This window comes from Bombina bombina, chromosome 1, assembly GCF_027579735.1.
Source record: "Bombina bombina isolate aBomBom1 chromosome 1, aBomBom1.pri, whole genome shotgun sequence".
Lineage (NCBI taxonomy): Eukaryota > Metazoa > Chordata > Amphibia > Anura > Bombinatoridae > Bombina > Bombina bombina.
This window is the reverse complement of record NC_069499.1, coordinates 442,161,232-442,184,224: the sequence shown is the minus strand read 5'-3', so window position 1 is coordinate 442,184,224 and position 22,993 is coordinate 442,161,232. Positions and strand designations below refer to the sequence as shown.

General features: G+C 37.7%; 1 protein-coding gene across 1 annotated transcript in view; it reads right to left on the bottom strand.

Annotated features, from left to right (window-relative positions):
• Positions 1-9,401: 9,401 nt before the first annotated feature.
• Positions 9,402-22,993, bottom strand: part of DHRS9 (dehydrogenase/reductase 9) — a 107,762-nt gene continuing 94,170 nt past the window's right edge. The window contains exon 5 of the mRNA XM_053690055.1: positions 9,402-10,101. Within this exon, the coding sequence (XP_053546030.1) occupies positions 9,887-10,101 (215 nt within the window). The 3' untranslated portion in view covers positions 9,402-9,886. The remainder of the gene's footprint in view (positions 10,102-22,993) is intronic.

Genomic DNA, 22,993 nt, shown 5'->3' with positions numbered 1-22,993 from the left:
TAAATAGTTTCTAAATTTTGTCCTGAGTTTAGAAATACCCAATGTTTACATGTTCTCTGTTTTTTTTTCTGCAAGTTATAGGGCAATAAATACAAGTAGCACTTTGCTATTTCCAAACCATTATTTTTCAAAATTAGCGCTAGTTACATTAGAACACTAATATCTTTCAGGAATCTCTGAATATCCATTGACATGTATATATTTTTTTTAGTAGACATCCCAAAGTATTCATCTAGGCCCATTTTGGTATATTTCATGCCACCATTTCACCGCCAAATGCGATTAAATACAAATAATCGTTCACTTTTTTACTAATTTTTTCACAAACTTTTGGTTTCTCACTGAAATTATTTACAAACAGCTTGTGCAATTATGGATTAAATGGTTGTAAATTCTTCTCTGGGATCCCCTTTGTTCAGAAATAGCAGACATATATGGCTTTGGCGTTGCTTTTGAGTAATTAGAAGGCTGCTAAATGCCACTGCACACTACACGTGTATTATGCCCAGCAGTGAAGGGGTTAATTATGGAGCATGTAGGGAGCTTTTAGGGATAATTTTAGCTTTAGTGTAGTGTAGTAGACAACCCCAAGTATTGATCTAGGCTAATTTTGGTATATTTCATGCCACCATTTTACAGCCAAATGCGATCAAATTAAAAAAAACGTTAAATTTTTTACAATTTTAGGTTTCTCACTGAAATCATTTACAAACAGCTTGTGCAATTATGGCACAAATGGTTGTAAATGCTTCTCTGGGATCCCCTTTGTTCAGAAATAGCAGACATATATGGCTTTGGCGTTGCTTTTTGGTAATTAGAAGGCCGCCAAATGCCGCTGCATTTCACACGTGTATTATGGCTAGCAGTGAAGGGGTTAATTATGTAGCTTGTAGGGAGCTTGCAGGGTTAATTTTAGCTTCAGTGTAGAGTTCAGCCTCCCACCTGAAACATGAGACCCCCTGATCCCTCCCAAACAGCTCTCTTCCCTCCCCCACCCCACAATTGTCCCCGCCATCTTTAGTACTGGCAGAAACTCTGCCAGTACTAAAATAAAAGCTATATTTGGGCTTTTTTTGTGTTTTTTTTAGCATATTTACATATGCTGCTGTGTAGGATCCCCTTAGCCCCCAGCCTCACTGATCCCCCACCAAACAGCTCTCTAACCCTCCCCCTCTGCCTTAATGGGCGCCATCTTGGGTACTGGCAGCTGTCTGCCAGTACCCAGTTTAGTAAAAAAATGTGCCTTTTTTTAAAAAAAAAATGCCCTTTTCTGTAGTGTAGCTTTCCCCCCCCCCCCCCAAGATCAACCCCCCACCCCTTCCAGATCCCTTAGCTTTTAATTTACAGCTTTCAAAAGTTTTTATTTTTTACTTTTGACAGCTTTATTTTTCTGTAGTGTAGCGGTTCCCTCCCGCTCCCGCCCCGTGCACGTGCCCGCCCGCCGCCCCTGTGCACGCGCGCGCTCCCGTGCACCCCGCCCCCGATCCCGCCCTCCTCCACTCCACTCGGCACATCGATGGCCGCCCACCCGCCTCCCAGACTTGCTCCCACCCACCAATGATACCGGCCACCGATGTCCGGTGCAGAGAGGGCCACAGAGTGGCTCTCTCTGCATCGGATGGCCAAGGGGGGTTATTGCAGGATGCCTCGATATCGAGGCATCACTGCAATAACCGGAAAGCAGCTGGAAGCGAGCAGGATCGCTTCCGGCTGCTTTCCAGACCAAGGACGTACGCCACATGTCCTCGGTCATTAACTGTATTTTTTTTGAGGACGTGTGGCGTACGTCCTTGGTCATTAAGGGGTTAAAAGTCTTAAATATACAGTTAGTGCTACATTCCTGAAACAACTCTTTTCTTTCTGTTCAAGATGGGAATATATACTTTTGATTAGACCATATGAATGCATTTTTTGCTTAGCAACCTTAAAGGGGCACTGAACCCAAATTTTTTCTTTCGTGATTCAGATAGAGCATGACATTTTAAGAAACTTTCTAGTTTACTACTAATATCAAATTTTCTTCATTCTCTTGCAATCTTTATTTGAAATGCAAGAATGTAAGTTTAGATGCCGGCCCATTTTTGGTGAACAACCTGGCTTGTCCTTGCTGATTGGTGGATAAATTGATCCACCAATAAAAAAAGTGCTGTCCAGACGTCTGAACCAAAAACACAACTTAGATGCCTTATTTTTCAAATAAAGATAGCAAGAGAACGAAAAAAATTGATAATAGGAGTAAATTAGAAAGTTGCTTAAAATTGCATGCTCTATCTGAATCACGAAATAAAAAATGTGGGTTCAGTGTCCCTATATTGATTGCTAAAATTATATTAAAAAAATTGCTTAGAAATAGCTTCTTTACCTTTAATGACAGTACTGTAGTACATGTTATAGAAAAGCTATATAAATAAGAAAGTGCAAAATAAATCCCATTCTCATTGGGGAGGGAGAGAGAGGCACTAATATGTTCATTTTCAATTGTTCTCTCTGAGGGCCGTTATATAACAAATAAAATCACTCAAAGTCTTTGTGATTTTTTCTTAGACATCTCATTATAAAATTTGAGTCAATAAACGCCATACAAACAAAACTTTTTAGATCATCTCGCGTCAGCAGAGAACTTTACATCAATGGGCACTAAGTATTGGTCTTTGTCTATGCAGTAAAATATAAGATAAAGATAAAGGTAACTGTATTTAGATAGATTGATAGATAGATAGATAGATGATAGATAGATAGATAAAATAGATAGTGTAATGATGTCTGCTCTCCGTGAAAGCTCAGCTTTTATAGTTGGGTTGTGGGTTCAATTAGCAAAAAAAATCTTTTTCATATAAAAATAAACCTAAATGAGCATTCTCCCATATATTTTACACTCTGCAACTGATATAAAAAGTCTTGGAAACACAATAAAGGAAACTAACTTTTCAGTATGCTGTGCCTTTAAATATAGTAAAAAATTAACCTTCCCAAGGTTAAAAAAAAAAAAAACCCTCAAAGTGATATAAACCTTATAAATCTAGTGAGAATGTACTGTAATATTATGCATGGCAAATTACTATTATTTATCTGTATGTTTTTTGTGTGATTTCATTAGGTAGAGATATTGTTATACACACCACACACGTGCACACGTGCACACACACATACATATGTACATGTAAAATATAAGCTAGGTATACATATTTGTTTACCTATTATGTTTTGGAATTATAGCTGCTAATAATTGCTTCCCTGAGATGCATAAATATGTAATTACTAAATGAATATATGTTAGTGTTAGTATTTATATTTAAATGATCATTGTATTCTTTAATGTATTTTTGTAAATTGTGTTTTTATCAAGTAATTATATTTTTAAACTTCATATTTTGCAACAAGGGAGTGTAAAACTAAAGATTTCCAAAACTGAAAGGGACATGCAATGTTAACTTTCCAATGTACTTTTATCATCAAATTTGCTTTGTTCTTGGTATTCTTTGTGGAAAGCTAAACCTAGATAGTCTCATATGCTAATTTCATATGCTAATTTCTAAGCCGTTGAACTGCCTCTTATCTCAGTGTATTTTGACAGTTTTTCATAGTTAAACACTGTTAGTTCATGTGTGCCATATTGATAGCATTGTGCTCTGTTATTTATGAGCCAGCACTGATTGGCTAAAATGCATGTCTGTCAAAAGAACTGAGATAAGGGGACAGTCTGCAGAGGCTTAGATACAAGGTAATCACAGAGGTAAAAAGTGTATTAATATAAAAAGTGTTTTGTTTATGCAAAACAAGGGAATAGGTAATAAAGGGACTATCTATCTTTTTAAATAATAAAAATTCTGGAGTAGACTGTCCCTTTAAATGAATACAGTCCTTGCATATTGTGTAGTAAAAACAAGTAAGTGTGCAAGGGAAAATCAGTTTGTTGTAGATGATGCCTTTTAAAATGTCATCATATTTGATGTATAGTTTTTGTATTCAAGTGTGTTGATGATCAACTTTCTATAATAATATTATGTGGACTGTTTTTTAATGATGCCCTGGATTAAAATCTATTTTAGTATATGTGCCAGGATAACATAACATTTTTCCTTCATGCTATCAAATAAACACATTATTAATGATGATTTGGCAAATGTCATGTTCATATGAAAACTTTCTTAAAGGTACAGTCTAGGCCAAAATAAACTTTCATGATTCAGATAGGGCATGTAATTTTAAACAATTTTCCAATTTACTTTTATCACCAATTTTGCTTTGTTCTCTTGGTATTCTTAGTTGAAAGCTTAACCTAGGAGGTTCATATGCTAATTTCTTAGACCTTGAAGGCCACCTCTTTTCAGAATGCATTTTAACAGTTTTTCACCACTAGAGGGTGTTAGTTCATGTATTTCATATAGATAACACTGTGCTTGTGCAAGTGAAGTTATCTGGTAGCAGGCACTGATTGGCTAAACTGCAAGTCTGTCAAAAGAACTGGAATAAAGGGGCAGTTTGCAGTGTCTTAAATACAAGGTAATCACAGAGGTAAAAAGAATGTTAATATAACTGTGTTGGTTATGCAAAACTGGGGAATGGGTAATAAAGGGATTATCTATCTATAATAAAAATTCTGGTGTAGACTGTCCCTTTAATAAATCTTGAACATTTTAAATAAATCAGTAACTGATTTTTTCCTTTTGTCACAAATATGTATTTTTTACTCTTTGGTATTACTTCATTAAAATGTTTTGCTAAAGTCACAGTTGAGAACTATATGGCAGCTGGATTTACAACCATTTTTCACAGTCATGGGTGTAGCAACTGAAAAAATATGGAGTGATAAGAATGCAAGGAGAGGGTAATACTGGGAAAGGACGAGATAACCTCTATATTAGGTGCTCATACACAATAGAAAGTAGTTAAATCATAAAAAAAAGTTATTTTGTTTCTCTGCATAAAATTCTGGTTATTTTGAAAATACAAATACATATAAAGGGTTGTGGTTTCTATGCAAAGGTCCTTTTGTTTTGGGGTGCAAAAAATGAATGAAAATAAATAGTATACAAATATAACTAAACCTAAAGACAAAGGAGTAGATTTATTAAGCAGCTCCTTAAAAGGACATGAAACCCAAAACATTTCTTTCATGATTTAGGTAGAACATACAATTTTAAGCAACTTACCAGATTACTTCTATTATCAAATTTACTTCATTCTCTTATGCTTTGTTGAAGGAGCAGCAATGCACTACTGGTTTCTAAAACGAACAAAATTTTGTCCACAATGAAAATTTCTTGGCTGCACATCTCTATTATCCATAAGGAATTTAACTGCGCGCCCCCATTAAAGTCTATTATGTGAGGGATTTAGCGCACCCATGTTATCTGACATGCAGATGTTAGTGTGCCCTAGACTATCGCTCAGTCAATAAAAGGTAACTTTGGACTTGCAATATGAGTACAAAAATATGGCAAACATATGTCCAGAGGTAGAAGTTCATTTATATCTTCCCCTGGCCACAGCAAAGTAAACAAGATAAACAGTATTGAATAGGATTTTAAAGATGCCTGCAAACAGAGCATATATCGTAACAAAATGGCATTTTTTTTAAATGCATTTTTTATTGTGATGCAGTGAATAATTCCTTAAAATGATGGTAAACTCTACCCTCTACCCAAATCTGTAATGTTAGTGATATTTTAGATGGACTTTAAATAATCAGTTGTAATGAAGGTGGGCTTACTTACTTTTTAATATAGATATGAAATTCAAATAACCCAGGCTCCGCCACCCAATTCAAAAGCCAATTTTTCTGTGAGCTAACAGTTTGAATTGTTCTCCAAGTTGAAAGTAAATGTTAACGTGTGAGCGCAATCGCAATTTACGCTAGAATGATTACTGCAACCTCCGAGCTCTAGTAACTGTTTCATGAAACTAAAAAGTTGTACAAAACACATCAAAAGTACACTACAAAGTACAATTACACTTATAATAACACTTATAATAACACCATCTAATAAAAATTATTAAAAATTATTAAATAAAAAATATTGCACACAAAAGTTATAAAGACATGAGATATGAGATCTCAGGTGTTAGAAAAAAAGGCAGGCAAAGGGCTTTAACATAGACATACATACATATACATGTCTAAAAATGCATTTGTATGTATATTTATATGTCTATATATGTATACATATGTATTTATTAGTATATATGTATTTATTAGTATATATGTATTTAACAGACATATATACACATATAATCACATATATAAATATATATTACCTTTACCCGTAAATTGTACATGAAAACATGTAAAAGCATATTTATGCAATATTCATTTATATTTACTGTAAATATTTCAGATTGCATTATGTTTTAAGTATTTTTAAATAGATATTCCTATATATATATAGAGTTCAAGTAAGCTCCTACTCGGCAATTGTATTTGGGGAATACAACAAAACAGGCAAACAACAGGAATACACACAGCAAGCCTTTATGTGCAAACAAAGGGAAAACAGAGGGCCTTATGCCATAATGTTTCAGCTCCCGCATGAGCCTTTCTCAAATGGAGGCCACAATGACATAGAGAACACCCACCAAACCCAACCTTATATACCCATTACCTCTTAATTAGATGGATCAAATAATTAAGAGGTACTGGGTATATAAGGGTGGGTTTGGTGGGTGTTCTCTATGTCATTGTGGCCTCCATTTGAGAAAGGCTCATGCGGGAGCCAAAACGTTATAGCTTAAAGGGACACTGAGCCCAAATTTTTTCTTTCGTGATTCAGATAGAGCATGCATTTTTAAGCAACTTTCTAATTTACTCCCATTATCAAATTTTCTTCATTTTTTTTATTTCTTTATTTGAAATGCAAGAATATAAGTTTAGGTGCCGGCCCATTTTTGGTGAACAACCTGGGTTGTTCTTCCTGATTGGTGGATAAATTCATCCACCAATAAAAAGTGGTGTCCAGAGTTTTGAACTAATAAAAAAGCTTAGATGCCTTTTTTTGCAAATAATCGTTGAGATTACGAGTTTTGCGGTAACAGCATTGCTAAAGCTTAGTTTCAGCTCACCGCTCACCTAAAGTAACGCTGGTATTACAGGTTTTTTTAAACCCGGCGTTAGTCGCAAAAAAGTGAGCGTAGAGCAGAATTTAGCTCCACATCTCACCTCAATACCAGCGTTGCTTATGGTAGCGGTAAGCTGGCTAAACGTGCTCATGCACGATTTCCCCATAGGAAACAATGGGGCTTAGCTGGCTGAAAAAAAACCTAACACCTGCAAAAAAACAGCGTTCAGCTCCTAACGCAGCCCATTGTTTCCTATGGGAAAATACTTTTTATGTCTGCACCTAACACCCTACATGAACCCCGAGTCTAAACACCCCTAATCTTACACTTATTAACCCCTAATATGCCGTCCCCGACATCGCCGACACCTACATTATATTTATTAACCCCTAATCTGCCGCTCCGGACACCACCGCCACATACATTATCCCTATGAACCTCTAATCTGCTGCCCCCAACGTCGCCGCAACTATATTAAATTTATTAACCCCTAATCTGCTGCTGCCAATGTCACCGCCACTATAATAAATGTATTAACCCCTAAACCTAAGTCTAACCCTCCCTAACTTAAATATAATTTAAATTAAACAAAATAAATTTAACATAATTAAATAAATTAATCCTATTTAGAACTAAATACTTACCAATAAAATAAACTCTAAGCTAGCTACAATATAACTAATAGTTACATTGTAGCTATTTTAGGATTTATATTTATTTTACAGGCAACTTTTGTATTTATTTTAACTAGGTACAATAGTTATGAAATAGTTATTAACTATTTAATAACTACCTAGCTAAAATAAGTACACAATTACCTGTAAAATAAACCCTAGCCTAAGTTACAATAACACCTAACACTACACTATAATTAAACTAATTACCTAAACTACCTACAATTAATTACAATTAAATTAAATAAATTAAATTACGAAAAAAACACTAAATTACAGAAAAAAAAGAATAGAATTTTAAACTAATTACACCTAATCTAATCCCCCTAATAAAATAAAAGAGCCCCCCAAAATAATAAAATTCCCTACCCTATACTAAATTACAAATAGCCCTTAAAACTGCCTTTTGCGGGGCATTGCCCCAAAGTAATCAGCTCTTTCACCTGTAAAAAAAATACAATACCCCCCCAACATTAAAACCCACCACCCACACACCCAACCCTACTCTAAGACCCACCCAATCCCCCCTTAAAAAAAACCTAACACTACCCCTTTGAAGATCACCCTACCTTGAGCTGTCTTCACCCTGCCGGGCACAAGTGGTCCTCCAGATGGTCCGAAGCCTTCATCCTATCCGGCCAGAAGAGGACATCCAGACCGGCAGAAGGCTTCATCCAGGCGGCATCTTCTATCTTCATCCTTCCGGAGCGGAGCGGGTCCATCTTCAAGACATCCGACGCGGAGCATCCTCTTCATCCGTCAGCTGACGACTTAATGACTGGTCCTTTAAATGACATCATCCAAGATGGCGTCCCTTGAATTCTGATTGGCTGATAGGATGATAGAATCCTATCAGCCAATTGGAATTAAGGTAGGAAAAATCCTATTGGCTGATGCAATAAGCCAATAGGATTGACCTCACATTCTATTGGTTGATTGGAACAGCCAATAGAATGCGAGCTCAATCCTATAGGCTGATTCTATCAGCCAATCGGAATTCAAGGACGCCATCTTGGATGACGTCATTTAAAGGACCAGTCATTCAGTCGTCGGCCGTCAGATGAAGAGGATGCTCTGTGTCGGATGTCTTGAAGATAGACCTGCTCCGCTCCGGAAGGATGAAGATAGAAGATGCCGCCTGGATGAAGCCTTCTGCCAGTCTGGATGTCCTCTTCTGGCCAGACAGGATGAAGACTTCAGACCCTCTGGAGGACCACTAGCAGCCTACACTCACACTGCACTGCCCACAGCACACTAACTGCTACTAACTGTAAATACTCACTGCCTCCGCTTCAGTAGGTTCTTGAACTCCTTTATGAGATGGGTGGCAACTATAAGTCTGGAGAAGGTAGGCATATTCTGGAGAGAAGCTGGAAAAATACACCTTGCACAACAAAAGCACATGCCAACTGATTGCAGTCTAGAAGTGGCCAGGAACTTTGACTCACAACTTTTACTGCTGAGAGGGGCACTCCACGTATCCTCACTATTACTATATACCGTTAATTTGTTAGATTTTTACAAGTGCCACAGTGACATTCTACTCTCCATTATGTTAAAACTAAATGCATTTACATTACAAGCGTTACATTAGAGCATCACCCCCACTCTGTCCCCACAAGTTCCTAGACCCAACGCATCTCATAGAAAGAAGCTAATGGAACATCAAAGTCAAAATAACATTTTTATGGTTCATACAGAGCAATCAATTTTATGAGACTTTTCAATTTGCTTTTATTATCATTTTTACTTTGTTCTTTTGGTATCCTGCCTCGGTAAGCTAACAAATAGCAATGCATTATTGTATTGATAATTGTTTAATTCATGCTTGTGGAGCATGTTACTGTCAACCAATAATTTTAATAATTTTATTTCAACCAGTAACAAATCATACCAGTTGCACATCTTGTTAACTTCAAAATCAAAACAGCTTTAACTTTACCATTTTTTCTTTAAATTAAAAAAACCCCCAAAAAAAACACTTTATAAGATTATTACTGCGGTTGAAATATTTCCACTAGTTGTAAAAAAAAAAAGTGCATGGTATTATTTTATTAACACCCTATAATATAATTATTTACTTGGTACATGTTCTTTGAGCTGGGCATTGTCTTCATGGCTTTTACCTAATACTTATTTTTTATTTACTCTGCAAATTAAGCTGGGATCTCAACTTTGTTTCTTAGAATTACAATGTCCTGAATAAAAGTTGGCATATAAGACAAAGGTATCCAAAGCAATGCAGCATCCAAACCCACGGAGTATCTTGTTCTTGGGTGTTGGCTTGTTAATGCATGTTCCATACACCATACAACCAGTGAAAGGTCAGTGGTCTTGATTCGTTGGTTTAATTTTTGCTTTTTCTTAGCGTCTGCAAAATAGAAAAGGGTGTGTTTATAAAACAAAACAGTTATCGTTAGATTTGTTTCCTCTTACTTGTGATTAAATATATGATATTTAATATACAGTTGCAAGAAAAAGTTTGTGAACTCTTTGGAATTACCTAGAGATCTGCGTTAACTACTCATAGAATGTAGTCTCATCTTCATTCAAGTTACAATTATAGACAAATACATCTGTACTGCACACACATATACACATACATATATAGACACATCTATCTATCTATCTATCTATCTATCTATCTATCTATCTATCCATCTATCTATGTATCTAACATTAGGTTATACAGTTATGGGGTGCAATAATCAGGACTATTAGATAAATCTTTAAAGTAGAGGGCCCTGCCCTTGAGTCACTGTAAACTGTAAACCATGTTTACATAAAATGATCGACAGGACAGGTGGACTTGTAAACTTACATTCTAAAATGCTCAGCCATCAACAAATTATTCTTTAAAACCATATCTATCTATCTATCTATCTATCTATCTATCTATCTATCTTTCTTTCTTTCTTTCTATCTATCTATATATCTATTTATATATGTGTGTGTATTTATATATACAGTGTATATATGGTTATATATTTATACAGTGCCTTCCAAAAGTAATCACCCCTTGGCATTTTCCCTATTTTGTTGCATTACAACCTGGAATTAAAATTAATTTTGATTTGGATTTCATGTAATGGACATGCACAAAATAGTCCAAACTGGTGAAGTAAAATAAAGAAAATAATTTATTTAAAAAAATTCTAAAAATTAAAAACTGAAAAGTGGTGCGTGCATATGTATTCACTCCCTTTGCAATGAAGCCCCTAAATAAGAGCTGGTGCAACCAATTAACTTCAGAAGTCACATATTTATTTAGACTGTGTGCAATCTAAGTGTCACATGATCTGTTACATGATCTCAGTATATATACACCTGTTCTGAAAGGCCCCATAGTCTGCATCACCACTGAGCAAGAGGTACCACCAAGCAAGTGGCACCACGAAGACCAAGGAGCTCTCCAAACAGGTCAGGGACAGAGTTGTGGAGAAGCACAGATCAGGGTTGGGTTATAAAAAAATCTGAAACTTTGAACATCCCACAGAGCACTTTTAAATCCATTATTAAAAAATGGAAAGACTATAGCACCACAATAAACCTGCCAAAAGAGGGCTGGCCACCAAAACTCATGGACCAGGCAAGGAGGATAGTAATCAGAGAGGCAACAAAGAGACCAAAGATAACCCTGAAGGAGCTGCAAATCTACACAGCGGAGATTGGAGTATCTGTTCATAGGACCACTTTAAGCCGTTTACTTCACAGAACTGGGCTTTATGGAAAAGTGGCCAGAAAAAAAGCCATTGCATGTGGGAGACTCTCCAAACATATAGAAAAAGGTACTCTGGTCAGATGAGACTAAAACTGAGCTTTTTGGACATCAAGGAAAAAGCTATGTCTTGTGCAAACCCAACACCTCTCATCACCCCGAGAACACCATCGCCAGGGACTGGGAAACTGGTCAGAATTGAAGGAATGATGGATGGCACTAAATACAGGGAAATTCTTGAGGCAAACCTGTTTCAGACTTCAAGAGATTTGAGACTGGGACGGAGTTTCACCTTCCAGCAGGCAATGACCCTAAGGATACTGCTAAAGCAACATGCAAGTGGTTTAAGGAAAACATTTAAATGTCTTGGAATGGCCTAGTCAAAGCCCAAACCTCAATCCAATTGAAAATCTGCTGTATGACTTAAAGATTGCTGTACACCAGCGGAACCCATCCAACTTGAAGGAGCTGGAGTTGTTTTGCTTTGAAGAATGAGCACAAATTCCAGTGGATAGATGTGCCTAGCTTTTAGAGACGTACCCCAAGAGACTTGCAGCTGTAATTGTTGAAAAGGTGGCTCTACAAACTATTGACTTGGGGGGGGGGGGGGGGTTTAATAGTTATGCATGCTCTAGTTTTCATTTTTTTTTTTTTGTCTTATTTCTTGTTTGTTTCACAATAATGAAATATTTAGCATCTTCAAAAAAAACATTCTAATTCCAGGTTGTAATACAACAAAATAGGGAAAATGCCAAGGGGGTGAATACTTTGAAAGACACTCTCTCTCTCTCTCTCTCTCTCTAAATATATATATATATATATATATATATATATATATATATATATATATATATATATATATATATATATATATATATATATATATATATATATATATATATGTGTGTGGTAGTTAGGGAACTGCAACCTCCTGGAGCTGATGGTGTAGTGCCATTCCCTAACTACCATATGGATATCCACTTTTGAAACAAGCACCCATATTGGTTTGTGTTATAGTTTTTCCCCCTGAGTGGGATTATACTATTAATTGGAGCATCAGTTTGGACTTTTTCTTATATACACCTTGATCTTGATTATTTAGAGTGCATTTCCTTTGCTCTGTGTTCCCTTGGATTATGGAACTCTTAACTAACAGTCAGAATGCCTCCAGGGATGATCCCTTTGGCAATATAGAGGAGTTTGCCTTTACTGAGGAGGATGCTGCATGCATTCGTGTGACGCCGACCTGCAGGAGCTGCAGGAAACCAGAGGTGAGACCCCAACCAATATTTTCCACAAATTGTTACACCTTAAATAAAAGGAGATACATTTTTACTTGCATGCGGTATATCTATCTAAATACCACAAGTTAAAATATATACTTAGAGGTTTCAGATTTAAAAACATCCCCACATTAGGACGTACTAATATTGATTTTTGCAGCCATTGGTGTGAGATCCTGAGTAAATGTTCACATGATCTCATGCTATTAGTTATAAAAGAGGTCTATAGACTTAAGCTTAGTTAAATAGGAGATCACTACAGTAAAAGAAACCCTTATGACTGTACTTATAACTGATACGAGCACTGATTGGGTGTCAAGGTTACAGACACAAGGAACTAAATACAAACAGGAACTATTGACATTTAAAAATAAAAAATTCTCCACAGTGGAGAATGATTATGATGACAAGAAGGTTTACAAATGGTTATATGGGAAAGATAATACCCCTTCCTTAGGATGTAGCAAACCCTTCAATAAGAATAGACTAGTAAACTTCACCACTGAGGTTTTAGAGACAGCTAAAATTGAGAGATTTTTTTTAGGGATAAAGGGGATTATATAGCTAAATCCTTCAAAGGTAGTAGCAATTTTGAACCGGCCAGTACCCACACTTCAATTAAAACCTTTCATCGGATATGTACATCAACACAAAAAAATACCCACAATCAGGGATAACTTGATAAAAGCTGAAAGAATGGCGTTTAAATCACTCTTTGCTGGCAGTGACATTGTCATCAGACCGACCTTTAAAGGTGGGCCATAGTAGTATTAGACTACACACAATATAGTTCTGAGGCTTACAGACAATTATTAGATGGTGACACCTACCGTAAATTAACTGTAAAATCCCACTGCCATGAGTTTCTGAGTCTCGCCCATACGGCAAATATTATTAATGATGATGAACTTGCGTTTCTTACTGTTGACAAACCTATTTGCCCAATTTTATATTTGCTGCCGAAGGTCCATAAGTCTCTAGTGGATCCTCCTGGCAGACCGATTGTTTCTGCCAGAGGTTCTCTACTTCAGCCCCTAGCAGAATTTATTGATTTTTTTCTTCAACCAGTTGTTCAAACCACTAAATCTTATCTAAGGGACTCATTTGAACTCATCAGCCTGCTTGGTAAATTGGATGTTTTAAGAGATTCTGACATCTTGGTTACAATGGACGTTGTGAGTCTCTATACTGTGATCCCCCACCAGCATGGTATAGAAATTGTTAATTGCTAATGAAGATTACTCAGGTCCCCCCCACTGAATTTCAGCTGCATCTGATGGAATTCTGCTTAGAAACCTTTTGTTTTAGGTTTGAAGATAATTTCTTTTTACAGACCTCGGGCACAGCAATCGGGTCGAGCATGGCCCCATCATATGCCAATATGTATATGTCAATGTACAAGATGTGCAACATTTTCAATTCTCAGCAGAACGCCATCAGATTTTACCGTCGGTACAACGACTTGGAGAGGTACCTCTAATTCCCTTCTTGAATGTTTTTATCATCTTAATGTTTTGAATTCAACAATAAGGTTCAAAATAAATGGGATCTGAATAAAATCGACTTTTTAGATTTGGAAATATTTAAAGTTCCCATGATTGAGGGTTGCAGATTGCAAATCACCTTGTATCACAAGGAGACAAATACAAACTCCATATTGCATTACGATAGTTTCCATCCACACTTTCAAAAAAAATGGGATCAGCTCCTCGCAGCTCCTACGGGTCGTTAGGAACAACACTGAGGATTCCTGCAAGAAGATCGAACTTCCAGAGATGTCACAACGGTTCTTACAATGAGGGTATCCACAAAAATTGATCATGGATCAATGTGCTGTTGCAGAACAATGGACCCAGGAGGGTCTAACTGTGAGGAAACAACAAGCTGACGGTGATAACCGATTGAATTTTGTGACCACTTTTACTCCAGGATCCGACATAGTAGCCGATACAATTATAGATAATTGGATCGTACTGTCTAAGGACACAAGCCTACCTTTTTATGGTTCACCAACTCCACGGATGGTATATAAGAGGTCTAAGAATCTATGTGATCTGTTGGTATTAAATGATTTGATACATTGCTATGAGAAGAAAATGTGGTTACCTAAAGGGAAGGGCTGCTACCATTGTGAGAATTGCGTCACATGCAATAGTCAGTTAAAAAGCAAAAGTTTCCATCACCCACAGACGAATAGGAAGTACACTATTAAACATAACTGAAGTGTACATCAGAATATGTAGTCTCTGCAATCATCTGTCCATGTTCCCTGTACTACATTGGGAAAATAGTCACAACTTTCAGAGAATGATTGGTGAATCACAAGACAGCTATTCGCCAAGCCCTAGAAAAAGGACGCTCTGATCAACCAGTGGCAAGACACTTCTTGCAAGCTGGACACTCTGTATTATCACTGAGGACCATGTTGATTGACCATGTCCCCCGCCCCAGACGGGGTGGGGATAGGGCACAAGCCTTATTGCGCTTGGAGACCTGATGGATCTTTAATCTAGACACAGTTACCCCAAGGGGTTTGAACACAATTGTTGATTTTGCTTGTTGGTACAGGCAATGAAAGGACTGTGGGAATCTCCTCCTTTATTAATAAAACAACAAGTTTCTACTTCTTAGGGATACGAGGACAAAAAGCTATGAATCTCATAGGTCAAGGCTATAAAATACCCTTTGGGTCTGTGGTATCACACGGATACCATTGAGTATAGAGTGTTGTTCCTTTAGATCTTACTGTTGTGCTTTAATGTTTATATATAAATATGTTATCAAATTATATACACGTTTTATTCTATATATGTTTACGAGCTTCTGTTGGAGTTTGTTTTATTAGTAGGTTAGTTTCCAGTGTTCTTACTGTTAGCCTGCAACGCCCACATAACACTCTGCTTATGGATAACGGTGTTTGTTTATCCTTTTTTTTTTCTTTTTTTTTTCTTCTTCTTTGTTTACATTTATTTTATTTTATCATCACATTTATAAACTTGAGAAAGTTTTATTTTGTTACCATATCAAGTTGCACTTTCATTCTAATGTAATGGTACAAACAGCATCTGTACAATTTCACAGCTGAAATAAACAGTAAAACTATAATTGTGTCCTTTTATTGAATACGCAGAAATAATTTGACATTTTAAATTTGAAAACACATTTTTGGTTGCTCATAAGCCAAATGCTACATGTAATATATTTATATCCACTTCCTTTAAATGCTATAATAAAACATTATTTAAAAAAGGAACCTTGGCAGTGTTGTTGCAGAAGTGGTAAAAAAAACTAGTTGCAAAACTAGTTGCTTTAAAGGTGCAGTAAACATACTGTAATCTTGTAATAGCAGGCTTTGCCAACAGATTAACATGTCAGCAGAGTCTGAAATATATTAGAACAGATTAACACCTTGTTTGCTGCAATATTTATTTAATGGTCAAACTCCACCCAACTTTTTAATTATTGGGAGCAGCCAATCTGAACTTAGAGATGACAGGGCTTTTTTGGCACCAGCAGAAAAGATAACGTTTCAAATTAGGAACAGATATGTAGCATGGTTAGACCTGAAAAGTCTGCCATATGCTCTTTCAATTTTCAGGTCTTACATTTTCAGACTTAAATTACAGGAAAAGGGGGCAAATAAATAATAAAACTATAATGCAAAGTTGTTTTACTTTACATAATTAAAGGGATATTAGTCTTTTTTTTTTTTTTTTTAGCCATACACATTTGTACAACGCATCCATAACTTTCATTTTTTGTAATATACATTATTAATTAAATGTACAGCATTTGTTTGGAGCGTTCGGTCTTACATGGGAACACCTGAATATGATTAAGGTAATTTAGTTAGGTATATAGGAAGAGTTTTGGTGGTGGTATGTATGTCTTAATGGCCTCCATTTGACAAAGACTCCTGCGAGAGCCGAAACATTATGGGTTAAGGCCCTGCTTTTTTGCAAACTTTGCATTAAAGGCTTGTTCAAAGTACCCTGTTTTGCCTGCTTTTTTGGTATTACCTGCTCACTCCAGCCAAGTGGGGGTTTAGTAGGATTGTATATATATATATATATATATATATATATATATATATATATATATATATATATATATATATATATATATATATATATATATATATATATATATATATACAGTGAGAGCAGAATTATTAGGCAAATGAGTATTTTGACCACATCATCCTCTTTATGCATGTTGTCTTACTCCAAGCTGTATAGGCTCGAAAGCCTACTACCAATTAAGCATATTAGGTGATGTGCATCTCTGTAATGAGAAGGGGTGTGGTCTAATGACATCAACACCCTATATCAGGTGTGCATAATTATTAGGCAACTTCCTTTCCTTTGGCAAAATGGGTCAAAAGAAGGACTTGACAGGCTCAGAAAAGTAAAAAATAGTGAGATATCTTGCAGAGGGATGCAGCACTCTTAAAATTGCAAAGCTTCTGAAGCGTGATCATCGAACAATCAAGCGTTTCATTCAAAATAGTCAACAGGGTCGCAAGAAGCGTGTGGAAAAACCAAGGTGCAAAATAACTGCCCATGAACTGAGAAAAGTCAAGCGTGCAGCTGCCAAGATGCCACTTGCCACCAGTTTGGCCATATTTCAGAGCTGCAACATCACTGGAGTGCCCAAAAGCACAAGGTGTGCAATACTCAGAGACATGGCCAAGGTAAGAAAGGCTGAAAGACGACCACCACTGAACAAGACACACAAGCTGAAACGTCAAGACTGGGCCAAGAAATATCTCAAGACTGATTTTTCTAAGGTTTTATGGACTGATGAAATGAGAGTGAGTCTTGATGGGCCAGATGGATGGGCCGTGGCTGGATTGGTAAAGGGCAGAGAGCTCCAGTCCGACTCAGACGCCAGCAAGGTGGAGGTGGAGCACTGGTTTGGGCTGGTATCATCAAAGATGAGCTTGTAGGGCCTTTTCGGGTTGAGGATGGAGTCAAGCTCAACTCCCAGTCCTACTGCCAGTTTCTGGAAGACACCTTCTTCAAGCAGTGGTACAGGAACAAGTCTGCATCCTTCAAGAAAAACATGATTTTCATGCAGGACAATGCTCCATCACACGCGTCCAAGTACTCCACAGTGTGGCTGGCAAGAAAGGGTATAAAAGAAGAAAATCTAATGACATGGCCTCCTTGTTCACCTGATCTGAACCCCATTGAGAACCTGTGGTCCATCATCAAATGTGAGATTTACAAGGAGGGAAAACAGTACACCTCTCTGAACAGTGTCTGGGAGGCTGTGGCTGCTGCTGCACGCAATGTTGATGGTGAACAGATCAAAACACTGACAGAATCCATGGATGGCAGGCTTTTGAGTGTCCTTGCAAAGAAAGGTGGCTATATTGGTCACTGATTTGTTTTTGTTTTGTTTTTGAATGTCAGAAATGTATATTTGTGAATGTTGAGATGTTATATTGGTTTCACTGGTAAAAATAAATAATTGAAATGGGTATATATTTGTTTTTTGTTAAGTTGCCTAATAATTATGCACAGTAATAGTCACCTGCACACACAGATATCCCCCTAAAATAGCTAAAACTAAAAACAAACTAAAAACTACTTCCAAAACTATTCAGCTTTGATATTAATGAGTTTTTTGGGTTCATTGAGAACATTTTTGTTGTTCAATAATAAAATTAATCCTCAAAAATACAACTTGCCTTATAATTCTGCACTCCCTGTATATATATATAAATATATATATATATATATATATATATATATATATATATATGTATATATAGATATATATAGATATATATATCTATATCAGGGCTCAAAATTTCCATTTACCCGCTCACCAGTGGCGAGTAGAAATTGACCTGAAGCGAGTTAAAGATAGTAAGCTTGGGGGCGGAGCGTGCGGGCGTACTGAATTGCCGCACCATACTAAAGCTCCGGAACAGGCAGCAGCTGAGCCCTCTCCCAGGTGGGTATATTTTGCGACTCGGACACAGAGTTTACAGAAGGAAAGTACCCAGGACCGACATCGGACCTTGCATCCACCTTGTCCGTGAGCTAAACGGCTTCTCATGACCCCGATGTGACTTGCAGGGTAGGCTGCATTCCAGACGCCTCTGGATAAAAGACATTGCACCGCGAGGCAAGTCAGCCCTTCATCACAGAGCTCTGTTGAGTGCAGGACTCATCCGGAGCGCAAACCAAAGGCTCCTTGCTCCTCAGAAGAAATCGGACACCAGCCCAGAGCCTGCCCGACATGACAGGGCTAGATGTATGATGCACCTTCGTTTTGGAGCATCATTTTAGGGGTAAGACTTTGTTTCCTGTAAATCACTCCAAATACATATACAGCCCAAAGCAACTTTAACTCAGTGGTAGCCCTTGCAATGTTACTGATGAAAATTATAGCATTGATCATGTATTAAAGAACAAAGTCCTTTGGTCACAAATCACTCCTCATCATAAATTCTTCTACATACTGCAACTTTATACGTAGCTTAAATTCACATTGGGCTCTGGCAACCCATCTGGGACTCACTACATGCTTTCAGCATATAAAACCCTTTATATAACCACTTGATGTTCTCACTCAGACATGTTTTCAACAACTCTGCCTAATATTCTAAAGTAAGGGATGAAATAAAAAAGTAAAGGAAAAATAGGAAGCAGTTTATTCCCACCCTGCAGTTTTCAAGCCTTGCCACATGCACTGTCTTTGCTTCTTGCTCAGGCCTCTAAGTAGGCAGTTCTAACATCACCACTGATTTAAACAAGAGATCCCTACTCTGCCAACTCGCTCATTGTGAAGCTCTAAATGGGCCTTCTAACCTAGCTCAGAGGTTATTCTTTTTTTTCCTTTTTTTCACTCTTAAGTCCCCTCTTTATGACCATATGACTTTAGATCTGGTCAAGCTCATAGAAAATCATATCCCTACCTATCACGCCTGCTGGAGTACATAGTCCACAGACCTCATAATGGCACTACGGAGAAACTCTAAAATGGACAAGGGCTTAAAGTCTTGCAATACTTCCACCACAGTGAACACTTTTTTTTAAGAGCGCAGATCGACTGAAGAAGGCGGAGGTTTCTAAAGGTGGTAGCAACGACGAATCTATGTCAGACAACTTAGACACCTCTTAGGTGCCTTCAACCTCACCTAATTTACCGGGAAAAGCTACGTACGAACCAGTAACCTTGAAGGCGATGGAAGCCCTTATAAATCAAGTAAAGTCCTGCATTAAGTCTGAATGTTCTTCTGTTTGTTTTATTTCCTTCCTTATTTACTACTTTCTCATTTTTCCTGTCGGATCACTCTCCACCAGGTACCTTCCCTCCCCTCTCTCTCTCTCTCCCCTATTCCCTTTCCTTCCTTAAACTCTTCCCTCTAATCCTCCTACCCTCTCAAGGTTCAGTGCTTGTTTGTCCACCCGACTACAAGCCTGCTAATTTTTAATACAGAGCATACCTTCATAGCAGCAGTGATAGCTTCCACCAAATAAATTCGAAACACACCTAACACCTACTACCTCACTTAGGCACAGATGGCACACCATCCTACAGTAAGCCAATCTAAAATCGCCTCACAAAATGTCAAAGGCTTTTTATCCCAGCAGAAACGCTCCATAGCGTTCCATGATTTCTATAAAAAGCATATAGATATTATAATGGTTCAAGAGACACATTTCAAAAAAACTTGTGAACCCACTCTCTCACACTTATACTTTGATCAACACTTCCTGAACTCAGGACCGTCAAAACATAATGGAGTATGTATCTCTTTCAGGAGGGGCTCTCCCTTCGTTCTTTTGCATAAATAGCAGGACCAGGAAGGCAGGATACAAATCCTGGTTGGACTATACTATGGTAGACCCCTAACTCTGGCCAACATATATGCCCATAATCACCCCTCCCCCTCCTAATTCCACACAGTAACCAACAAATTAGTAGATATCTCTAAAGGAGGAATTGTAGGCGGTGACTTTAATTTTCCAATTAACCTAGCACTCGACACATCTACAGGTAAATCTTATATACAATATAGCCAAATTAAAGCTAATTGGCAAGCTATCAGGACGATACCCCTTTTTGACACATGGAGGACTACACACCCTACCACAAAACACCTTGTCTACTCTAATTAAGTCCAGACTATACCACACCCCTTGGTCCGATCATAGTATGGTCTGCTCCACCTTCTCATGGTCTTCTAGACCTCATCATCAACAAAACTGGAGACTTAATGATCACATATTTTCAGACCCGCTTATAACCACAGACATAGTAGAAAAAACAACTGAATTTTTCACCTTTAATGATCCCACCGCTACCTTGGCTACTAATAACTGGAAGGTTTATAAATGTTACATACGAGGAGTGATACTGAATCACACACACAAACAAACAAAGGGCGACACAATATTTATCCTTAGTGACAAATTTTCAAAATAGTGAAAAAGCACTGAAACAGGGTCCCCTCTCTCCATAGCTCCTTTTGCAGTCACAACAGGATAGAGAAGCTCTTAATCAGTACCTAATTAAAAACGCCCACCTACGTGCACTTACATCCAAATCTAAATTCTTTATTGAAAGCAATAAGACTGGCCGTTTACTGGCCAGGTTTCTCAAAAAGAAGAGATCTAAAACTTTTATTTAAAAAAATTTCGGGTCCCTCTGGATCCTTGCTCTCTAAAAACACGGAAATAGTCAACCAATTTGCAGATTACTACTCCTCCCTGTATAACCTCCCAACTTCACACTCCAACTCTAAACTTACTATGATTAATAATTATCTTTCACAAATCCAACTCCCCACTTTTACTGAGGAGAATAAAGAGTCCCTGGATTCACAATTTACTCCACAAGAAATCCTCTTAGTCATTAAAAATCTCCCTCAGGGTAAAGCCCCTGGCCCGGACGGGTTTACTCCCAAATTTTATCACCTGTTTAAAACCCACCTGAGCCCTCATCTCCTGACAATGTACAATTCACTAGGTCTTGATTGCCACTTGTCTCAGTCTTTATTGGAAGCCACAATAACTGTTATTCCAAAACTGGGAAAAGATGCGGAACAAGTCTCTAATTATCACCCCATCTCTTTGATTAATGTTGATATCAAGTTGTACGTCAAATTGTTAGCTACTAGAATAAACATCATCCTCCCCTCACTTATTCACACTGGATCAAGTGGGTTTTATTCCTGGTCGGGAGGCCAAGGACAACACTATTTGAGTCCTGCAAACTATATTTACTGCCAATGCCACTAAGAATTTTACTCTCCACAGATGTGGCAAAAGCTTTCGACAGGGTGGACTGCGATTTTCTCTGGGCCACCCTGTCAAAATTTGGCTTCTCAGAGACGATGATCTCTCACATAAAGGCTCTATATAGTGGCCCAATTGCTAGCATTGGTGCTAACAACACACTATCCTAAAAGATCCCAATTAGAAACGGTACAAGGCAGGGATGCCCCCTCTCTCCCCTACTATTCGCCATGACTGTCAAGGTATTGGCTACCAGGGTTAGAAATAATGATTGCATTGAGGGAATGACCTTTAGGTAGTCTCAACAAAAATGCCTGATCTATGTGGACCACATCATATTTACGATTTGTTCCCCCATCCACATCATTGCCAGCACTGCTCCTTTAACTAGAAAGCTATAGGGAGGTCTCGGACTTCTCAGTAAATATGGAAAAGTCTAAGTTAATGCCCCTTCATATATCGGAGGAAGAAACCAGGTTCATTAGATCTCACACCACTTTCCAAATCACAAGCAAAATACGTTATCTAGGAATAGACATTTCCCCTACCCAGTCGAACTGTTTGACCTGAATTACATCCCCGTTCAGAGGGAATCCCAGACCTCCCTTGAGACATGGCATAAGCAAGGCCATCTTTCTTGGATAGGACGGGTTAATGCGCTCAAAATGAACCTCCTTCCTACATTTCTGTACTTGTTTCAGGTCCTCCCTCTGGATATCCCTCCCTCGTACTTAATACAACAGCAAAAATTGTTTGACTCTTTTATCTGGGCTCAGAAACGTGCTACAGTGACTAAGGGTACGTTATATCTTGATAGAGAGCACGGCGGTCTAGGTGCCCCAAATCTATCTTCATACTATAGGGTAGCTCATTTAGCGCAGATAGTGGCGTGGAAGCAACCACATCACAAGAAGCCCTGGGTACAACTAGAATCCTCCTTAATTGGTGGATATAATCTTGGAGATTTGTGCTGGTCTCCGTCCAGATACAGACCCCCAGAAGCTC